The sequence below is a fragment of the Ixodes scapularis genome, unplaced genomic scaffold (genome assembly GCF_016920785.2).
Source record: "Ixodes scapularis isolate PalLabHiFi unplaced genomic scaffold, ASM1692078v2 PGA_scaffold0__279_contigs__length_252992795, whole genome shotgun sequence".
NCBI classification, from domain to species: Eukaryota; Metazoa; Arthropoda; class Arachnida; order Ixodida; family Ixodidae; genus Ixodes; species Ixodes scapularis.
The window spans coordinates 110,328,237-110,349,073 of record NW_024609835.1 but is presented as its reverse complement, the minus strand read 5'-3'; the positions used below and the strand labels follow the sequence as shown (position 1 = coordinate 110,349,073).

Below are 20,837 nucleotides of genomic sequence, written 5' to 3'. Positions count from 1 at the left end.
GCCAATGATGTCGCAAGCGACGATCTCCCACTCTCCACCGACTGCATCAAGCGCGGAAGCTTCCCCCCTCTGGGCTTCGCTTTCTGGCAGGATGGACAGCTGCGGGCATATCGGAGTGCTTCTTGCCTCATCCCCGGCCAGGTCGTGGCACGGTATAACTTATGAAAAGTCTTGCTTCCACTGTCATGACCTGCCAGAGTCTAGTCGTGGAAGTACCCGATAAACCTCTTCCGTAGCTTCCTGGGAATCACCACCCTGAAAGGAGACTCATTACTTTCCGCTTCATCGATCGTTGGGATGTATCGAAGCAGTAAGCCGTCTTCGCCCAGCAGATATGAATCAAATTGTTCATTAACTCGTCCGCAAGCCTTCCCGGTGTCAACCGCAATTCTTGCCAGTTTACCCAGCACCCGCAGATAAAAACCACCTGCTTTCTGGGCCTCGACAAGCTCTTTTTTGCTGATCACTTTACCCCAAGCGATGATCGTTTGCTCCTTCGTGCCGCGCGCTAAGGCTGCTACGAGTGCCGGTTGCTTCGCCTCCTCCCAACCGTCCGTGAGGGACCTCACCCCTGCATCCGAAGACATTCTCCTGTTCTAACCGCGCTCCTCGTTACTCTCTGGTTGCGTCACCTCCTCCCAACCAGCATCCTGGGGCGCCTGAGAGAGCGCGTCCGCGACCTTATTGGTCGATCCTTTTCGGTACCTAACGGTGTACGAGTAGCGCTGAAACGTTAGTACCCAGCGAGCTAGCTTTCCCGCTGGATCTTTTAGCAGCTGAATCCAGGTAGGTGCTGCGTGATCAGTCTGACTAACAAAAGTCGTACCATTTGAATAGAAGTCAAACTTCTTCAGAGCAAACATGACGGCCAACCCCTCCTTTTCCGCCACGCTGTAGTTGCGTTCCGACGGTGTGAGCGTTCGACTAGGGAATGCCACAGGGCGTAACTGTCCATCATGCTCCTGTAGCAATACTGCTCCGACACCGTAGTCACTCGCATCCTTCTGCACAATGAAATGCCGATTAAGCTCTATAGTAAGCGAAGGCTAGCGCTTGCTATTGCCCTCGCTAGAGAAGAGAAGGCAGCCCCTTGCTCTGGATCCCAGACCCACCTCGAGCCTTTCTGGAGCAGCAGATTCAATGGCTGCGCCAGCTCCGCGCACATTGGGACGAACTACCGGTAAACGCCAACCATCTTCAGAAACCTTGCGGGCATCTTCTAACTCCGATTCCCACAGACCCTGTTCCCGGATGAATATGACACTGCAATACTTCGCTCTCGGCAAAAGGGTTTATTCACTCACTCATTGCCTTGGGGGGGTTTCGGGATCGGGGGACGGTCATCAGCGAGGCCGAGGAGAGTCCGCTGCCACAGCAGCTTCTCTGAGTCCCAGCGGTGGTCGTCCACACCGCGTCATGGGGACGTCGTCGTCCAGGGTCGCTGTCCGGTCCGTTTGTCGAGTCCGCCACTCGACGTAGTGCCCGCACTCCCTGCGCCAGCGTCCAGCGCCGTCCGAGCTCGCCTCCATGACCGGTCCCTTGTCTAGTCGGCAGCCCAAGCCCTCTTCCTTTGTCTCCGTTCCCCTCTTAAGACCTTCCCAAGTCCTTGTCCCGCCGACCGTCCAATCGGGAACCTTGCTGCGAGCCGACCCTCCGACGCCAGCGCTGGGTGAGGGGGCGCTTGCCCCGTTCCTCCCGGAGAGCTCGGACGTTCCGCGACAGGACGGCGACAGGAAACGGGAAGGTCACGGGGAACGAAGGAGCGCCCGACAGTACGGCGGCGGGGACCGGCAAGGTCACGGAGAGCGGAGGAGAAAGGGAGAGGGTCCCCACACCTCCCCTCCCTCAAGGCTCGGACCCCGGGGGGCTTGAGGTTGCGTGGTCCCCAGGACCCTGGGCAGGGAGCTCGTTCAGCTGAGGGTCGCCGATGATGACGAGCACCCTCAATGATGATGATGGCATCAAACCAAGCAGGTCAGCGGTGAACGTTGATTCACTGGGAAGCTCGTGACCGATGGAGCACGGTCCACGAACTGGTCCGGAGCACCACAGCTCACAACACGGACGGGCACTCAGGCACACACAACACGCCGGCTCTTAAAGTTCGCTTCCGTCCCTAACGTAACAGACAGCGAATCGCGCAAAAACGAATACCGGCTGTCACAGGTTCGGATGTTAAAGATACCATTTAAACAAACAAATTTGTAATTTGACTTGGACCGCTGTCCAGGTGTTAGGACCACACCTTGGCGATAGACATCCTGAAAGGCTGGAGGAATTGAGAGCAAGGCATGCCGTCGTTACGAACAGTATTTTATGTAAAATAATTCAAAAGTAAGGAAAGGCGCACAGGACGTACACACAGTCGAAAGAAGGAAAGAGAAAAAAAAATTCAAAAGTCGAATCGAGGTTGTCATACAGTTTTGGAGGGGGAGAGCCGAGTCAGCGTTCCAAGGTGCAGGTGGAGGTCCGGTTCGTTGCGCCGCCAGTCGGGGTCGGGAAGCCATGGTGACTTGGGTGTTGTAGTGACGCACAGCACTCACTCACAAGCACTCACAACCGTCTCCGTCGAATACCTTCTCGGTGTTCGAACAACCATACCGACGCGGATCTGCTCAGCGCCGACCATCCACACCGTCGCAACCTTGCTCCGCGGTGTGTTCCACAAAACCTCGCTCGCGCGGGCTAAGCTCGTGCTCCTGTCCTCGGCGCTCGCGCACCCCACTCACAAACACGGGAACGGACAACACCATAACCATTGAAGGACAAAAATAGTTATTGAATTCTGTGACACCGGCACGCTATATCAAACAGCGTGACGAAACCAAAATCTTTCGATCGTTGGACATGCCACGAAATAAAAACAAAACTTTTCATTTCAATACTCACGGGCAGGCAGTCATCAAGAACGTCACGCTACACGTTCAAGAGGTACATAAGAGGAAAACTATTCCTTAACTAAAAAGTATGAGCACTCATTGTATACTCAAATCGTACATACGCCCACTATACAACATTTGCTCCTATCAAACTCAACCGCATTCTTTTAAAACAGTAAGCAATCTACCAGAGCGTCAGAACCGCACACCTCTGACAACAATATTAATCTCCAACACACTCGCGAAGAACGCACAAAACCTCAAAAACTAAGAATAACCTTCCGTAAAACAGAAACGGTCACAAATCCAGTCGCGTTCGCGAGGTGCGACTCGAAAAAAACACGCTGCCAACAACCCATGACGGGCACTCATGCACTCGGCGTTCACGCTACCCGAGCTACAAACACGCTACAGCCAAGCTACGCAGCACGCCTTCATCAGAAGGGGTAATCACCTTACTGAGAGGCCGTTGTTCCGTGGTACCGGCCACTTACACCAGTACAAAGGGAACAGTAGCTGGATCGTGCGAACAGCAGATCTCATTGGACAGCCTATTTACAGAGCTATGTCTGTACGTCTGGGCATCTACCAGACGTTACCGCTTCACCGCTCGGAAATGACCACCCAACAGGAGCGACAAGCGCGTAACGGCGGTCCGCACCGAACCCCGCACGGGCTCGACAACCGCGATAAGCGCATGGACGCACGCTACATTTCTCCCCCGGCCAAACCCCGACACCGCATAACTAAAAAGTCTTCCAGCTGATGTCAAGGCCGGCCGGGATCGAGCAATAAAGGTACGCCGTCAACGCTTCTCGCGACTCTTCAACGTTTTCGAATCGAGCAACGTGTCCACATACAAACGCAGTAGGCTCCGCACAAAGCTCGCCCCCAGCCAAGTCAACACGCCGCATGACTGAAAAGTCTTCTTGCGACTGTGAGGACAGGCAGGGATCGAACAATGTAAGTATCCCACACGCGCACCTTTCAACTTCCGCGCAACGAGCGCGATACCGAAATGCCAAATAATCTAACCGGCCAGTCTTGGAGATGGACGAGCTAATAAACTATGTTTGCTCTGCATAAACAGTTTCCGCAGCGTCGAAGTGTCTACAGCATTTACCGCCGCATTCCACACCCGCTACCCATTCATGCAAAGGCTGCATTTTGTACAGCGACGGGCTGACCCAACGCACAACAGCTATAGGCCGCCGACGGCCATGCCGCTGCCATAATTTCGAGGCTTCCCGGGCACGTACCCGCCGACGTGAACCGTACGTTTTCCCGGGCCAACCGCGCATCTGTACAGGATAAAACTATGAACAACTCGTCACATCATCGCAAGACCGCCACTCCCCTCGTGCAAGTTTTCACTGCACGAGCCCAGCTCTTTCCTCACCTAGCTGTCTTTTCTCCCCTAAATTTATAATTTATCTCTAATTCAGGCCTCTGCACGACCAATTACGTTCTCGACGCCTTCGCGTCCCAACGCGAACCCAAGCACGGCCGAGAACCGTACTGCATCCGGCGGCAGCGCAGAAGCGCGCGCTTGCCGCCGCTCCTCCGGAAACGGAAAAACGAAATTAAAGAGTAACTCCCGCCGCGAGGCTCAACCTTCGATATGGCGGTGTGAGGATCCGGAACCTACTGTGCGCACAATTAAACGGGATCAACCTCACGACTCTACAACCAGAAACGCACGGGTCATGCCCATCGCGTCAGACTGGACTCCACGGAGCATTACACACGCACAGCCACTGATAAAGTGAAAACGGAAACTCTGTGGTTTTCGGGATTCCGATGCCCACGCACCGGACATCGCGTACCCGGCACGATTTAGTGGGCTTAGCCCCTAAATGTGGCCTCTGGCCACAAGGTACTCGTTCAAAGCGATCTTGGTCGGAACCACAAGAGCGCATCCGTACCTTAAAACGCTGTCAACTAACGAAGCTCAAAACCGCGCTGACAGCTCAAGCAAGGCCAACTGGGAGCTAGCATGCGGTCAAACCGAGACGCTAGTCTCCTCACGGACAAAATGCAATGCGGGAATAATTTCCAAACACAGTCCATGCAACCGCCATCCGCAATGGGAGCGTTCTCCACCCAAAGCGATGCCTCTTTAACGCGTCCGATCAGTAACAAGCGTTACAAACCATTACATCGATACGCGAACAAAGGCGGTTAGGCGCGTCACATCCCCCGAAGCGTCAGCCGGCATCTTTCCCAGCGGACGCGGACGGCCGGAGGCGTAGGTGGGGGGACGCCCGACGCTACAGGCATCGAGGGGTGCGGTAATTTTGACGCACAGAGCGCTCTTGCTCAGCAGGATCAACCTACCAGCATCCAACGGTGCGCTGAACAGTGAATACTCGAGGCGCTTCTCGTAACGGGGATAAGCAAATTCCTGACAGGCTGGGCAAAAGGGTTAATCCCTTAAAACAGCGGTCAAAATCCGCGCCTCCTAGTCAGACAGGCGATAATGTCAGGGCCTCCGTGCGGCGCTCCCGCAACGAAACTTCGTGCGGCGCTCCCGCGACAAAGATGACCCCCAAAAAGAGCGCGAAACAGTGCCCCAATTCAACCGGAAACAGGTTGGGAATCGAAATGCCTGCCTGATCAAAAATCAGGCCCCACGTTGCGGCGCCAGTTTATGCGGGCATCTTCTAACTCCGATTCCCACAGACCCTGTTCCCGGATGAATATGACACTGCAATACTTCGCTCTCGGCAAAAGGGTTTATTCACTCACTCATTGCCTTGGGGGGGTTTCGGGATCAGGGGACGGTCATCAGCGAGGCCGGGGGAGAGTCCGCTGCCACAGCAGCTTCTCTGAGTCCCAGCGGTGGTCGTCCACACCGCGTCATGGGGACGTCGTCGTCCAGGGTCGCTGTCCGGTCCGTTTGTCGAGTCCGCCACTCGACGTAGTGCCCGCACTCCCTGCACCAGCGTCCAGCGCCGTCCGAGCTCGCCTCCATGACCGGTCCCTTGTCTAGTCGGCAGCCCAAGCCCTCTTCCTTTGTCTCCATTCCCCTCTTAAGACCTTCCCAAGTCCTTGTCCCGTCGACCGTCCAATCGGGAACCTTGCTGCGAGCCGACCCTCCGACGTCAGCGCTGGGTGAGGGGGCGCTTGCCCCGTTCCTCCCGGAGAGCTCGGACGTTCCGCGACAGGACGGCGACAGGAAACGGGAAGGTCACGGGGAACGAAGGAGCGCCCGACAGTACGGCGGCGGGGACCGGGAAGGTCACGGAGAGCGGAGGAGCCAGGGAGAGGGTCCCCACAACCTTTGAAGGCTCTTTACATCGTGTGGTGGTGGATAATCGAGAATGGCCCTCAATTTATCATCGTTCGGCTTCAAGGTACCATTCTCCACGACAAAGCCTAAAATATTTACCCTTGAAGCGGCCAGCTGCACCTTTTTTTTTATTAATTGTTAAACCGGCCTCACTTATTCGACTTAAGTCGGTCTCGAAAGGAGTTAGGTGCTCTTTGAACGACTTGTAGAATACCACAACGTCGTCCATGTAGGCCATAGCGAAGTTAAATTTCGCATGACCCAGCACGATGTCAATGACCCATTGGAAACTCGACGGCGAGTCCGAAAACCCAAACGGAAGACGCGTAAACTCAAATAACCCCCTGTAACAGGTGAACGCCGTCTTTTGGACATTGTCTGGCGCCACCGGGATTTGAACAAGACCTCTGCTACAATCCAGTGTGGTGAAAACCCTCGCGCCTCCAAGCGAATACATTATCGACTCAATAGAGGAAAAAGGATACGCGTCCCTTCTAATGACCTCATTAGTCTTCGGTGATCAACGCGAAGGCGCGCGGTGCCGTCTTTCTTAGGAGCCAAAACTACTGGGAACGCACAGAAACTCTGCGATGGCTGCACCGCCCTCGTATCCAGCATCTCCTCGATAGCCGTGTCTAGGAGAGCTCGTTTTTGAACGCGTAGTGGTCTAGAATTACACCCCCAAGGCCTAGCCCCTCCTGCATCTATCCTATGTTGTAAAACAGTCGTAAGCCCCGGTCTCTTGGTAAACATAGCTGCGTGTCGGAACAAGGCGTTCGCTAGCATCCGCCGTTGGTCGGCAACCATCGATTGACGCAATTATCGTTTCGACGTTCCCGGGCACAACTCGCGCTACTAATACCTGCTCCTGTTGTGATGCAGCGAGCCAATTCGTTTTATCCCCTGCGCCAGAGATGATGGGGCATCAAGGGGAATAAGAGGGGAAAACGCACTATAGCGATACACGTTGTTCTTCAAGTTCAGGATTATACCCTCACGGCAGACGAAGTCTTGCCCAAAAAAAAAACAGGAATTGACATACCGGTGAAGTAAACGACGCGTTGCCTCCTTCGTCTGCCGTCAAGGCCAAGAGAAAGGCGCATCGCACCTTGCGCTTCGGCCAATCCTGGTGCTAAACGCAGTGGAGTTACAAGTTCCCGCACGCAAAGGTTTCTGTTACGGCAGTCCTTGTACACAATATTGCCAATTAGAGAAAGAGTAGAGCCGGTATAAATTAGTGCCGAATATTCTTTACCACCGATCTCTACCCGCACGTACGGGCCCTTCTCAGGTGTCGTGCCCTGAGCCCGAACACGCTGACGGGGCCATCGCCACGCAGTCGCCGGCCGCAATTTCCGCCCTGTCGGCACACTGATGCTGGGCCTCCGCAGCGGCCGGCAACCTCGACTCAGAGGACCTGATTAGTGGCGCCGGCCTCTGGCGTTTCCCTGGAAACCTTGAGAACCAGCATCTACCCACGTGCAATGCCGCTTGATGTGCCCAAGACGGTGACAGTTGTAACACCTGACTTGTGGACGGTCGTTACGCGCAACCTTTCCATCATTATCCTCACGCGACACTTCATTTCTGGCAGACCGCGGTGAGTCGATCATGATTCTCGTGACTGTCGTGATTAGTCGCGCCTCCGCTGTGGCTAACCGCCGCGCCACTCTATACGGCTCTGCACTCGGGCCGAGTTTGCGTTGGCTGCCCTGCGCCTTTGCTCGTAAGCGAAGGGGTCCAAAGCCCGGGGTGTTATAGCTACCCCGTGACTGCGCTCCGCAACGGCCGTATACGACGTGTGCGACTCGATATGAGTGTCCGCGGCGCCTCCTGTCCACGAGCATCTTGGCTCTAGGGACTCCTCGGCCCTCGGAGTTGTATGGTACTGCAGCTCAGCGAGCAATCCCGCTTGGACCGTTCGCGCCGCTCTGGCAAGTGCCTCCAGATCCGCGAAATCCCGTCTGGGCAAGTAGGCTTTAAATCTAGGGTGATATTGCCGTATCGCTCTAGCTACCTTCTCTGCGTCAGACACGGATGGTTCAGCCCTCGAGTAGAGCTCCTGGAGTGCGCGAACGTACTCCACGAGGCTCTCGTCGGGGTGCTGAGTGCGGCTAGCTAGCTGGTCCCTAATCCGCATCTCATGATCGGGATGCAAAAATTGCTCCCTAATCCGCGTCCGGAAGTCCGCCATCAATAGGAACGGTCGTTGCAACCGTCTCCAACGCGACGCGTCGCCCGTTAACGCGATCGGCACGATCTGCACCAAGGCCGTTTCGTGTGATCCTCCCAACGCGGCTACATACGCGTCCACGTTCTGCAAGAAATCGCGAACCGGTTTTCCGTCGGAGTATCCCGCATAAGTCGGCGTCGGTACGGACAACCCCGGTCGCGGCAGAGACGTAGGCGCGGCATTCGCGCTCCTGGAGCTGTAGCGGTTTGTCGCGAGAACGTCTCCATCATCGCCGTCATGGCGCGCATAAACTCGCCGATATCTACCGCGCCTCCGATTGGAGCTGATGGTAAGATCTCAGCATTTGGAGATTCCCGCGTACTAGAGCTCTCTCCGGCCCCCGCAAAGTCAGACACTTCCTTAGCTCCGCTCTCAAACGAGTCGTCCTCGTCCCCATCGGGGGCCGACCTCGTCTTGGGGGGCATCGTTAGCGTTTATCTTTCTACACCACGCTGAACGCTCAATGGATCTGTGTGACTCAAATTTGGGGGTTTTACGTGCCAAACCAACGACGCGCATCTGGCTCTGTGTGACTCCCCGGGACGAACGGAACAAGCAGCAGACCAATCGGGCCCCTCATTGGATGCGCCAGTTGTGTGGATCGCTCTAATATACTGCTGCCCAATCGGTACCCCCCTGGTCCGCCCTCCCAACAAGTCACAGTTTCGAGGAGATGTGAGAAAACGTTTTACTGTGCCTTGACCATCTTGACCGTGTCTTGACCGTGGATCGCCGAGCCCTCAGGGCTTGCTGCGTTGCCGGCCGTTCCCGCTCGCTCTTTGTCTCGAACTGCTCGCGCACACGTCACGAGCGCCGGTCTGCCGGCCACAGCATGTGCCCCGCTCCAATCCCTCCCCCCCCCCCCCCCCCCCCCCCGCGCCGTCTTCCTCCTCGGCTTCCCACAAACTGCACATGCATAAGTTTCAATTATCAAATCTATGCAACCGATGTTTCAATATTGGGGGAGGAAGGGGGAGGGCGCGCCTTACGAAGGTATGGGTTCTAAACAATATTAAAGAAAAGTGCCACGCCAACAAAACAACCAACAACCTCGTCAGCAGCACCTCATGGAGTTAGTATCACGGACAGTATGAGCTACAACAGCCCTTCATGCTTTGACGTACATATCTCTGTTCGTTTCAGGAGAAGTTTTTATCCATACTAGAGTTGCAATACAAAGTGCAGGTACCATTCTTCCCACTCTTTCGTAGATCATGTGGGTCGCTACCTGATCGACGCCCGATCGGGACGTGCCTCGCTCGCTCCCCAAGAAGTCACCCACACAGTGCGTGTTCAAAAGAGTTTACTCAAACTCAAGTCGTTGAAGATCCGCTCGTCGCTGTTGTCCCGATGACCTCCCTGACCGGTCCCTTTCGAAGTCGCCAGCCAAAGACCCCTTCCTTTGTCTTCGTTCCCCTTTTAAGACCTTCCCAAGTCCTTGTCCCGCCGACCGTCCAATCGGGAACCTTGCTGCGACCGACCCTCCGACGTCAGCGCTGGGTGAGGGGGCGCTTGCCCCATCCCTCCCGGAGAGCTCGGACGCTCCGCGACTGGACGGCGACGTGAAACGGGAAGGTCACGGGGAACGAAGGAGCGCCCGGCAGCACGGCGACAGGGACCGGCGAGGTCACGGAGCGCGGAGGAGCCAGGGAGAGGGTCCCCACACCTACCCTCCCTCAAGGCTCGGACCCCGGGGGGCCTGAGTCGGCGAAGGGTGGACGGTCCCCGGCCAGGAACTCCTCCAGCTCCGCCATCACCGTGTCCTCGGCGGGCGGAGGCGGAGGCGGGAGGGGTTCGGCCGGGCAGGCGAGTGGCGCCAGCGGGGGCGGCAGCGTGTCCGAGACCGCGGTGGCGGCGGTCGCGGCGGTAGAGGCAGCGGCGGTGGAGGCTGCAGAGGTGGCCCCCTCCTCAGGAAGCTCCCGGGCCGCCGGGGCCAGGAGGTCGGGCCGGTCCCTCTGGAGGAGCCGCAGCGCCGCCTCGACGCACGTGGGGGGGCCCACCGCCCTCAGCAGCTCCTGGTGGCGTGGGCTGGCCTCGTGGGTCTCGCGGTGAACCACCGGCACCCGGCAGAGCCAGCAGGGGTCCTGCAGGTCCGGGGCCAACTCGAAGGCGGGCAGCGTGTGCCCCAGGAAGGGCGGCGGGACCTCGACACCGGGCGTGTCGTGGACCGGTCTCGGCTGGTCCCGCCAACGCTGGCGGGACACGAAATGGAGGTCCCGCTGCCCGTCCCATGTCGTCCAGGTTGCCACGGTGTGGCATGGCCGCCGGCTCCAGGCCCGTCCCCCCTGCGGTGACGGTCCCTCTCTTCTCCTGGAAGGAAGTCGTGCGGGTCGAAGAGGCCTGCTCGAGCCTGGTCCTCCCCGCGCAGGTGGGCCCGACCCACTCTGCGGTGTGCCAGCGCGGTGGCTCGCGGAATCCGCGGAGTCCGCCTGGCGCTGTCCGGACCCAGCGTCCGACGCCCGATCGTGGGGCCACCTCCATGGTCGCCGACCTCGGGAGTCGGGCCGCCTCGACACGGGGCGCCCACCCCGGGTACTTGGGGGAGCATTAGCGCCCCCGTTCTGGCCTGGCGGGCCTCCTGGGAGGGGTCGTCCCCGTCCAGCGCCGGCACGTGCTCGGCGTCCGGCGTCGTTCCAGAAAGGCATTCTGTCGGGAGGAAATTCAGTTAAAAACACAGAAATGGATTAAACCCTGCGCCGCAGATTGTATTGACGGCAGAAACTCCTGTTAGAAGTGAGCTCGCCGACAGTGTCATGCACCGTCCGGCCAGCGCGCTCCATCCGTGCTCCGGACTGCGTCTGCCGTCCGGCCGAGACGGGGCTTTCCCCGTCCTCATCAGCCGCTTCTCGTCCATCGCCGTCCTGGTCGCGAAGGTAGTACACCTTTAAATCGGTCACGTGAACAGGGCCAGACTCCTCGGTTGTGTTCGGCCGAGTGAGTCTGTACGTAAGCCGCGACACTCGCGTACTTACCTCGTAGGGCCCATCCCACTTCGGAGCCAGCGATGCTGCGAATCCGCAAGCTGCATTACTCAGTGGGTGCATTCTCCTCAGAACCAGGTCTCCGACGTTGTACTCCAGGTGGCGATGGTTCTTGTCGTACTGCGCCGCCTGCTCGATCCTTGCGGCATCGAGGTTCTCTCTAGCGTCGTGCAACGCGCCCGTCAAGCGGCTTTTGAGCCCGGCCGCGTACGTAGAGAGTGGGCGACCCGATGCCCCGTCGCTGTTTCTTAACCCGTTCTCTAGTGGAGACGGGAGCTCCTTACCCAGGTTCAGGAACGCTGGTGTAAACCCGGTTGATCGGTTCACTGACGTCCGAATGGCGAAACCCATCTCGACGATGTGTTCGTCCCAGTCCCGGTGTCTCTCCGTCAGCGCGATCAGCATGCTCTTCAGGTTGCGATTCACTCTCTCAGTGATATTGGCCTGAGGATGGTACGGTGTCGTCCTCTTGTGCTTAATATTGAGGGCCAAGCAGGAGTCCACGAAGACTTTACTAGTGAAATAACTAGCATTATCGCTCACTAGACACTTGGGCGTTCCGAAACGCAGGAAAGTGTCTAACAACTTTTCCCAGATTCGCTCCGAGACCAGTTTTCTCAGGGGGTACAGCTCCACCCACTTCGAGAAATGGTCAGTGACCACCAAAAGGTACTGATTTCCCCGAGGACTCCTCGGCAGCGTGCCAACGATGTCCCACGCGACTATCTCCCACGGGTAGTGACTCTTCACCGGCTGCATCAACCCCGGAGGTTTCCCGCCTCTCGGTTTCGCCTTCTGGCAAGCTGGACAGCTACGACAGTACCGAAATACGTCCTGCCTCATTCCCGGCCAGGTCGCGACGCGACATAACTTTTGAAAAGTCTTGCTGCCGCTGCCATGACCGGCCAGAGCCGAGTCGTGGAAGTATCTGATAAACTTCCTGCGTAGCTTCCTAGGAATCACCACCCTGAAGGGAGGGTCGTTCCCCTCCTCTTCGTCGATCGCGAGGATATAGCGGAGCAATAACCCATCTTCGCCCAGCAGATACGAATCGAACGGCGCGCCGATTCGTCCGTCAGTGTTCCCGGTGTCAACAGCAATTTCCGCAAGTTTTCCCAACACCCGCTGACAAAATCCATCTGCTCCCTGGGCCTCGACAAGCTCTGCCTTGCTTACCACTTCCCCCCAAGCCACGATCCTTTGCTCCCTCGTAGAGTGACCCACCGCTGCTACGAACTCCGGCTGCTTCCCCTCCTCCCAGCCATTCTCTCGCTTTCCCGCGATCGCGGGGGGCTTCTCCCCCGCGCACGGAGGTATTCTCCCTCCTCTCCCGCGCTCTTCGCCCCCCAACGGTCGCGTCTCCTCCTCCCGACCACCGTCCTGGGGCGCCCGAGAGAGCGCGTCCGCAACCTTGTTGCTGGAGCCCTTTCGGTATTCGACAGTGTAGGAGTAGCGCTGCAGGGTCAGAGCCCAGCGAGCCAGCCTTCCCGCTGGCTCCTTCAACCTCTGGATCCATGTTAGCGCAGCGTGATCCGTCTGTATGACAAAAGTCGTACCGTCTAGATAGAGATCGAACTTTTTCAAAGCGAACATGACGGCCAGCCCCTCCTTCTCCGTTACGCTGTAGTTGCGCTCGGGCGGTGTAAGCGTTCGGCTCGCGAAAGCCACAGGGCGCAACTGCCCATCGTGCTCCTGTAGCAACACCGCTCCGACACCGTAGTCGCTCGCGTCCGTCTGTAGGACGAAATGCCGGTTTAGATCTGGTAAATGTAAGCTCGCTGTATCAGCTATTGCCTTCGCGAGAGACGCGAAAGCCACGTCGTGCTCCCTCCCCCAGATCCACCTTGAGTTTTTCCGCAGCAATTGGTTCAATGGCTGTGCTAGCTCCGCGCATCCCGGAATGAACTGCCGATAAAAACCGACCATCCCTAGAAACCTCTGAAGGCTCTTTACGTCACACGGCGCTGGATAATTGAGGATGGCCCCCAACTTATCGTCGTTCGGCTTCAACGTACCGTTGTCAACGATAAAGCCTAAGAGATTAACCCTCGAGGCTGCGAGCTGTACCTTATCTGGGTTGATCGTCAACCCAGCCTCCCACATTCTACTCAGAACGATCTCGATATGAGTTAGGTGCTCTTCGAACGAGTTCGAGAATTCTACGACATCGTCCATGTAAGCCATGGCAAAGTTAAACTTCGCGTCCTCCAGCACGATGTCCATCAGCCGCTGAAAACTAGACGGCGAATTCGATAATCCGAACGGCAGGCGGGTAAACTCAAACAACCCCCTGTGACAAGTGAACGCTGTTTTTTGGACGTCGTCTGGTGCTACCTGGATCTGCAGGAAGCCTCTGCTGCAGTCCAGCGTGGTAAAGACCTTCGCGCCACCCAGCGAGTACATGATGGACTCAATAGATGGAAAAGGATACGCGTCCCTTTTGGTCATCTCATTGAGTCGGCGGCAGTCTACGCAAAGACGGGCTGTCCCGTCTTTCTTCGGCGCTAGCACTACCGGAAATGCCCACGGGCTTTGCGACGGCCGTACGGCCCCCGTGTCCAACATTTCATCGAGAGCCTTATCTAGGAGAGCTCGCTTGTGCACACTCAGCGGTCTGGGGTTACAACCCCACGGCCTAGCGTCTCCCGTGTCTATCTCATGTTGTAAAACATGCGTGACTCCCGGCCTCTCAGTAAACATAGCTGCGTGTCTATACAAAGCGTCCGCTAACGATCGCCTTTGTTCGGCCGGCCCGTCGAAAGAAGCCACGATCTGTTCAACGTTATGTGGTACGGCCCGCGCAGCTAACACCTGCTCCTCGCGCAGCCTAGCGAGCGAACATTCCGATCCCTTCCCCAAACTAGGTGAAGCTACAAAGGGGATGAGAGTGGTCAGCGGGTTGTAGTGGTACCCGTTATTCTTTAGGTCTAGAATGATCCCCTCTCGGCAAACGAAGTCCTGTCCCAAAATAACTGGGATTGACATACCCGGCAGGTAAACGAAGCGCTGCCTCCTTCGCTTGCCGTCGAGGCCGAGGTGAAGGCGAACTGCGCATTGCGCCTCGGCCGATCCCGCCGCTAAACGCAACGGAGTTGCAACTTCGCGCATGCACAGGTTTCTTTTGCGGCAGTCCGTGTACACGGAGTCTCCGATGAGAGAGAGGGTTGAGCCGGTGTCGACTAATGCTAGATAATCTTTACCACCGATCTCTACCCGCACGTACGGACCCCTTTCACATGTCGAGTCCTGACCCCGACATGCCGACGGCGCGAACGCTACCCGATCGCTGCCCGCGACTTCCGCCCCGTCGGCGAACTGACCCGGGGCCTCGGCAGCGGCCGGCAACCTTGATTCGGGCAACCCGATTACTGGCGCCGGCCCCGCGCGTTTTCCGAGTATCCGGATTCGGCCGCTGCCCACGTGCATTGCCGCCTGATGTGCCCAGGCTGGTGACACCTGAAGCACCTGACTTGGGCGCGGTCGTCGCGTGCTACAGTTGATCTGTCGCTAACGGCACGCGGCGCGCCGCCTCGCCGAGCGCTGTTGTCGCTGCCGCGAGCGTCGTAACGCGTCACGTCTCCGCGGTATTCGACCGCGCCGCCCCCCCTACGGGGTTGCGCCCCGGCTGAGTTTGCGCTGGCTACCCTGCGCCTTTGCTCGAAGCCGAATGGGTCCAGGGCCCGAGGTGGAATGGCTCCGCCATTCCCGCGATCCGCGACGGCCACGTACGCCGTCTGCGACTCGACGTAACCGTCCGCGGCGCGTCCCGTCCACGCGCAACCCGGCTCCAAGGACTCCTCGGCTCTTGGAGGGGGCCGATACTGCAGCTCAGCGAGCAAGCCCGCTTGAACTGTGCGCGCCTCTCTCGCCAGTGCTTCGAGGTCTGCGAAATCGCGTCCTCGAAGATACGCCTTAAATCTGGGGTGGCACTGGCGGATCGCCCTCGCTACTTTCTCCGCGTTAGGCGCGGAGGGTTCGGCCCGCGAGTAGAGCTCCTGGAGTGCACGGACGTACTCCACGAGGCTCTCATCCGGGTGCTGAGTACGGCTCGCCAGCTCGTCGCGAATCCGCATCTCGTAGTCGGGAGGAAGGAATTTCTCCCGAAACCGCGCCCGGAAGTCCGCCATTGATTGAAACGGCGTTTGCAGCCGTCTCCAACGCGCGGCGTCGCCCGTCAGTGCAATCGGCACGATCTGCAGCAGGGCTGTTGCGTCCGATGCCCCCAAAGCGGTTACGTACGCGTCTAAATCCTGCAGGAAATCGTGCACCGATTTCCCGTCGGAGTACCCCGAGTACGTCGGCGTAGGCACGCTCAACCGCGGGCGGGGTATCGGCAAAGGCGCGGCACTCGCGACGCTTGGGGCTGTCCCCATCTGCCGCGACATCGCGTCCATCATCCGCGTCATTGCGCGCATCAGTTCACCGGCGTCTAGCACGCCTTCCGTCGCTAGTGAAGCTGGGGGCGAAGTCCCAGTCTCCGGGGGCGCGCGTGAGCCCGAGTCTCCGCTAATCGGAGCAGCCCCCCCGCTATCTCGCCCAGGCTCGTCCTCCGACGAACCGTCCTTACTCGCGCCGGTGGTCGACCTGGGGTCGACCATTGTCACTTTCTACCAACTCGAACACAATTCGCAAAATTCGAGCACGCTAACCTCCAAAATCCGGGAAAACGCAAAGTGCGCGACCTCTCAGGGAGGAGCGAAAGCAACGGCCAACCGATCGGGCTCCCACGTGGGCGCCAGATTATGTGGGTCGCTACCTGATCGACGCCCGATCGGGACGTGCCTCGCTCGCTCCCCAAGAAGTCACCCACACAGTGCGTGTTCAAAAGAGTTTACTCAAACTCACGTCGTTGAAGATCCGCTCGTCGCTGTTGTCCCGATGACCTCCCTGACCGGTCCCTTTCGAAGTCGCCAGCCAAAGACCCCTTCCTTTGTCTTCGTTCCCCTTTTAAGACCTTCCCAAGTCCTTGTCCCGCCGACCGTCCAATCGGGAACCTTGCCGCGAGCCGACCCTCCCACAGTGGAATCATAACCAGTGGTCCCACTCAAGGCCACTTCCGGTAATCGCGCGTACACAGCGCTCCTCAAGCCGGATGGCGACAACTGAAGTTGTCAAACAAAAACAAACAAAAAAAACAGGGTCAAAAAGAATCGCAATTGACTAAATTGAGTTCGTTAATGTTATTATTTTTAGAAAACATAATAAGCTAGGTAATAATGATAAACCAACATGGAAAGAAAAGATCGAGCAGTTACCGTTAGCTTCAAAAAGTTCATTGCCCTAACCGAAGCCATGTCGCCGGTCGCGTTGTCGGTGTTGCTGTTCTGCGAATTTCTCTTTCCTTGTACATTTCCCTTTCGGATGGATCCTCGCTTGGTGTTTTAATGTCACGTGAGTTACCGAATCGCGCTATGAATGTGTTCTAAGTGGGCCTGCTCAGGCAAGAAGCCAAAAAGCCGGGGACTCACTTCGCCGTTCGAGATTCCGGGATTCCGCTTCAAGTTCGTTGCTGGTGAGTGCAAACATTTTAAAGTGCTCGTGCTGTCCTTCGCGTCAGGCCATGGCACGATCGTCTTTTCTCCAACGCAGTGTATGTGACTCGATTAATTTCTTAGTCGTATGTACGTCGGACGTGACTTGTGAAACGGTCGAACGTAATGAATTGCTTGTTCACGCCCAAGCTCCACGTATCGAAACTTTCACACCACTTTACTGGAAAAATATAAATATAGTAGCAAATGACGCGGATCAGGACCGAACCTTGGATTTGCTAATCTGTAAAATCATAAAAGAGAAGTTGGCATCATATCATAAGATATAAAAAGCAAAACAAAAAAACACGCAACAGTATAAAAAGTGAATTTACCACTTGTTATATATTTGCATTTGGCTAAGCAAGTTGACTGGGTACATTGAACATAATTCTGAATTAACTAGTCAGATGGATGTCCCTTGAAGGGAATTAACGGGAAGGCACCTCCAAAAAAGTGTTACTCAAATATGCGAATTTCCGGGACTCACACCTGTCTTCTCTCTCTTCTCAGGATACCCTGTGGGTATGGCAGCATCTGGCACCTGTCGTCCAGCATGCGTCGAGACCCCTCCTCCCCCCGTCAAGCTCCAGACATTATTTATCTCCGCTTGGCACGTCATGCAGTAAGACCCACAGTACTTCTCCAATTTAGAAGTATAAGCAGGGACAGATCCAAGGGGGGGCGACGGGAACGGCCGCCCCGCCGCCCCCCCCCCCCCCCAAACAAAGTGGACCCACCCCCCTCCCCCCATCTCGGAAGGCAATTCGACATGGCCGGACCCCCCGGTGCACACGAAAGAAGGGGAGAATAGCATCCTTGCAAACTTTCTGCCCCCCCCATAAACGGAGTTCTGGATCTGCCCCTGAGTATAAGGTGTGTCCCGCTTCGTCCATTCACTGTATACTGTTACTTTCTTGTTCCAGTACGATGGTTCCTCGGAGAATCACAGAGAATACCACAAGGGCGACAAACGTGTGGATGCAAGCTGCAAGGGCCGGACACCAGAGACAAGGACCATCAGTAACCAGGGGGATGAAGTGAGGAAACTCAAGAGGCAGCTCATCATCTGGGCCACAAGAAGAAAATCGGAGACCGTACGCTGGGAAATTTGTCGACCCTCATCCTTGGGTGGCATGAGCATTTTCTGGTCATATTCGTACGTGAGGTGAACTGTTACTGGAACTAGGTTGACTCATCCTTCTGCAGCTTACAGGGCATTACCAAAGCTACGGCACCAACGAGACAACCGGAACATTTGGCTGAGGGACGGGACAACATATTGTGGGAGTATACACCTCCTACGGAGAGCTCTCACAAAACTTGCTTCGTTGCTCTGATTAGCTCCAATGGGCGGCAGTGCTTTTCTTTGTAAAATTAGGCTGAAACAGATCATAGCTGTAATAGGGCCACCAAAATTGACATTGCGGCATAACATTCCTCTTGAGGGTTCTGGCATCTATTCTATGATCTCTTATGCAATTATGAATGTCGCAGCCACAGGTGGTCACTTGACAATAATCTGCAACTCGTCATATAACAAACTGTGTAAATGGTTGGGTAAGTGCAGTAAAGGTAGTTCTGCATATCTGGGAAAAAACAGTGGCTGGGAGGGCTCTAGCTCTTACTAAAGTGGCGAAGCGGGCAATTTGGTTCATGATATAAAATTTAAAAGCGCTAAATGTTCAGTTGAGAGTAAGCGCTCGTCCTGTTCGCCTTCCTTTTTGTCCTCGTCTTTGTTAGCGCTTTTAAATTTTTTCTCTAGCTTTTCCTCATCACGATTTGTCTTAGAGATCAGCACGACAACCACAGCTGGTTGTCGTGCCAGTAGACTTCGTTCTGAAGTCACCGGAAGAAAACAATAACCGGTTGCTCCCATCATGTTGTGTTAGCCAGTGGTCAAGAACAAGATTTTTTCTCTTGAGCTTGGACAAAGTGTTCTTCAATTAGTTTTCTCAAAGCCCTTTTGAAACGCAATGGCACACATAACCTAGCTCAGTGGACACCCTACGTGTTAGTAGTGTTTCCAGTTTATGCTAAATCACGAAAAGAGCCCTTGAAGAATGAGGTAGTGTGAAAAAGTAAATTTTTAATTCCTCATGCCGGAGATTTCCATCTGTTGGAGTTTGGATAGAAACAAGCTGTGGTCTGCGCTGTTAAAAGCCTTTCTGAAGTCTAACTGGACGATCTCGCACGGAGCTTGGTTGTCGAGGCTGGTGCTGAGTGCATAAGTGAAAGCTGCAAGGGCCGATTCGCAGCTCCTGCCGGGCGGAAACCATATTGGCGGGGGCTCCATTGTTTGGTTTAGCCATCGCAAGCCTTCGGACGGAGAACGTCGTAGCAGTTGTCTGTGTCGCGAACTCAAGCCGAGTTTAGATAAAGTTATATGTGCCGAACTAGTCCTGGGTACCGTCTCTCCTCAACGTCGGGCCCCGACGTTGAGGAGAGACAGTACCCAGGACTAGTTCGCGACATAGACAACTGCTACAACGTTCTCTGTCCGAAGGCTTGCGATGGCTAAACCGCCCTTTTTTTGCTGTCCCTCTTCTTTGTCCTCTTTTCTTCCCCTGGCCGCGAGGCGAGGATTCTTTGTAATCTGGCGCGAACGCCACGGTGGGACACACACACACGTGCCCGCACGCACAGCACCGAATGAGTCGGTAATACACTCCATCACAAGTGGATGTTAGACTTGAGGGAGCACCGTGTCCCTTTTTGAGGGGCGTTACTGACTCAACTTTCCAGGATTTAGGAACAGAGCTGTGGGAGAGAAAATCGTTGAAGAGGCGAGTGAGGACGGGGGAGATACAGCCAGCACCGGATTTAAGCAATGCAGGGTTGAGGCTGTCTGATCCAGGGCGTTGAGAGTTGTCACAGGCGAGGGCTTCGTAGGTTTCACTTTGAAGAATGACTATGGAAGAGAGTGTGATTGCTGGTGTGGCCTTGATTGGCTGAGTTGTGGGTTGGGTGGGACAAAGGTTAGGTGCGGTAGGGTCAAGTAATGCTACAGCCCGAGAAATGTGGTAAGAGAAGAGCTGTGCTATGTCGTCAAGATTAGAATAGGGCCTGCCGTGATGTGTGAAGACCGGCGCGTGGAACATTTTTTTTTTTTATAGTGAAAACATGCCCAAGAGTTTGGGCTGGCAGGTTGCTTTTGCTCTTAGTTGGTAGGTAATCGTTATGGGAGATATGAATGAGATGCTTGACTTCGGTACGTGCCTGGTGGGCTTGGATAAGATTAGTGGGATTTAGAGGCACTTTTTTGAATAGTCGGTGTTTACGTCTGATTAAGACTGCAATCTCCTTTGTCATCCATGGAAGGCTGCCGTGCCTCCTATTGATCCTTAGGGTGAACACATTTGTGCTGAATTGCTGATATGTTGAGCGAGAGGTCGTCGGCCTCGTCAGCCGATGGGTGATCAAACACAATGAACCAGGGAGCGAGGTGGATGAGCTGATTGAGATGAGGGAAATCGTTTTTTTAGAACTGCTGGAACTTCTTGGCTTGATGACCTCGCTTAGGGCAATGGATATTGGTGAGGAGAGCACTGCGATCACTGCCTGGTAGGCTGGATTTCACTGTGCAGCGGTAGGATAAGGTGGGATGATTGGTGCAGACGAGGTCGAGGAATGTAGCGTTGCTGTTTTGAGAAATGTAGAATGAGGCGTCATGAAGTTGGGTGAGGCCAGCAGTTTCCAATACCTCTTACAGCATGTCATCAAGTGGATCAGATGAACAGTGCAGAGAACTTGCTGGGGTCGACGCGCTGTAGGCTCTTTTGGAGGAGGGCGTACGATTGTTCACGGAGGGAGGGTGGGCAGTAGGTAGACACCAGAAGAAGCTTTCCATGTTTACAAAATACCTCGACAAAGATGGCTTCTAGACTTGGAGGGGTGAGGTGGTCGAGACGTTGGCAGGGC

General features: G+C 55.9%; 1 protein-coding gene across 1 annotated transcript; it reads right to left on the bottom strand.

The window, feature by feature from the left end:
- Window positions 1–14,750: 14,750 nt before the first annotated feature.
- Window positions 14,751–15,608, bottom strand: LOC120846151 (the record flags this gene model as incomplete). Its single annotated transcript, XM_040217837.1, has 1 exon — window positions 14,751–15,608. A coding segment is annotated over one exon (858 nt), but the record flags the coding sequence as incomplete, so codon positions are not given.
- Between the last annotated feature and the right edge of the window lie 5,229 nt (window positions 15,609–20,837).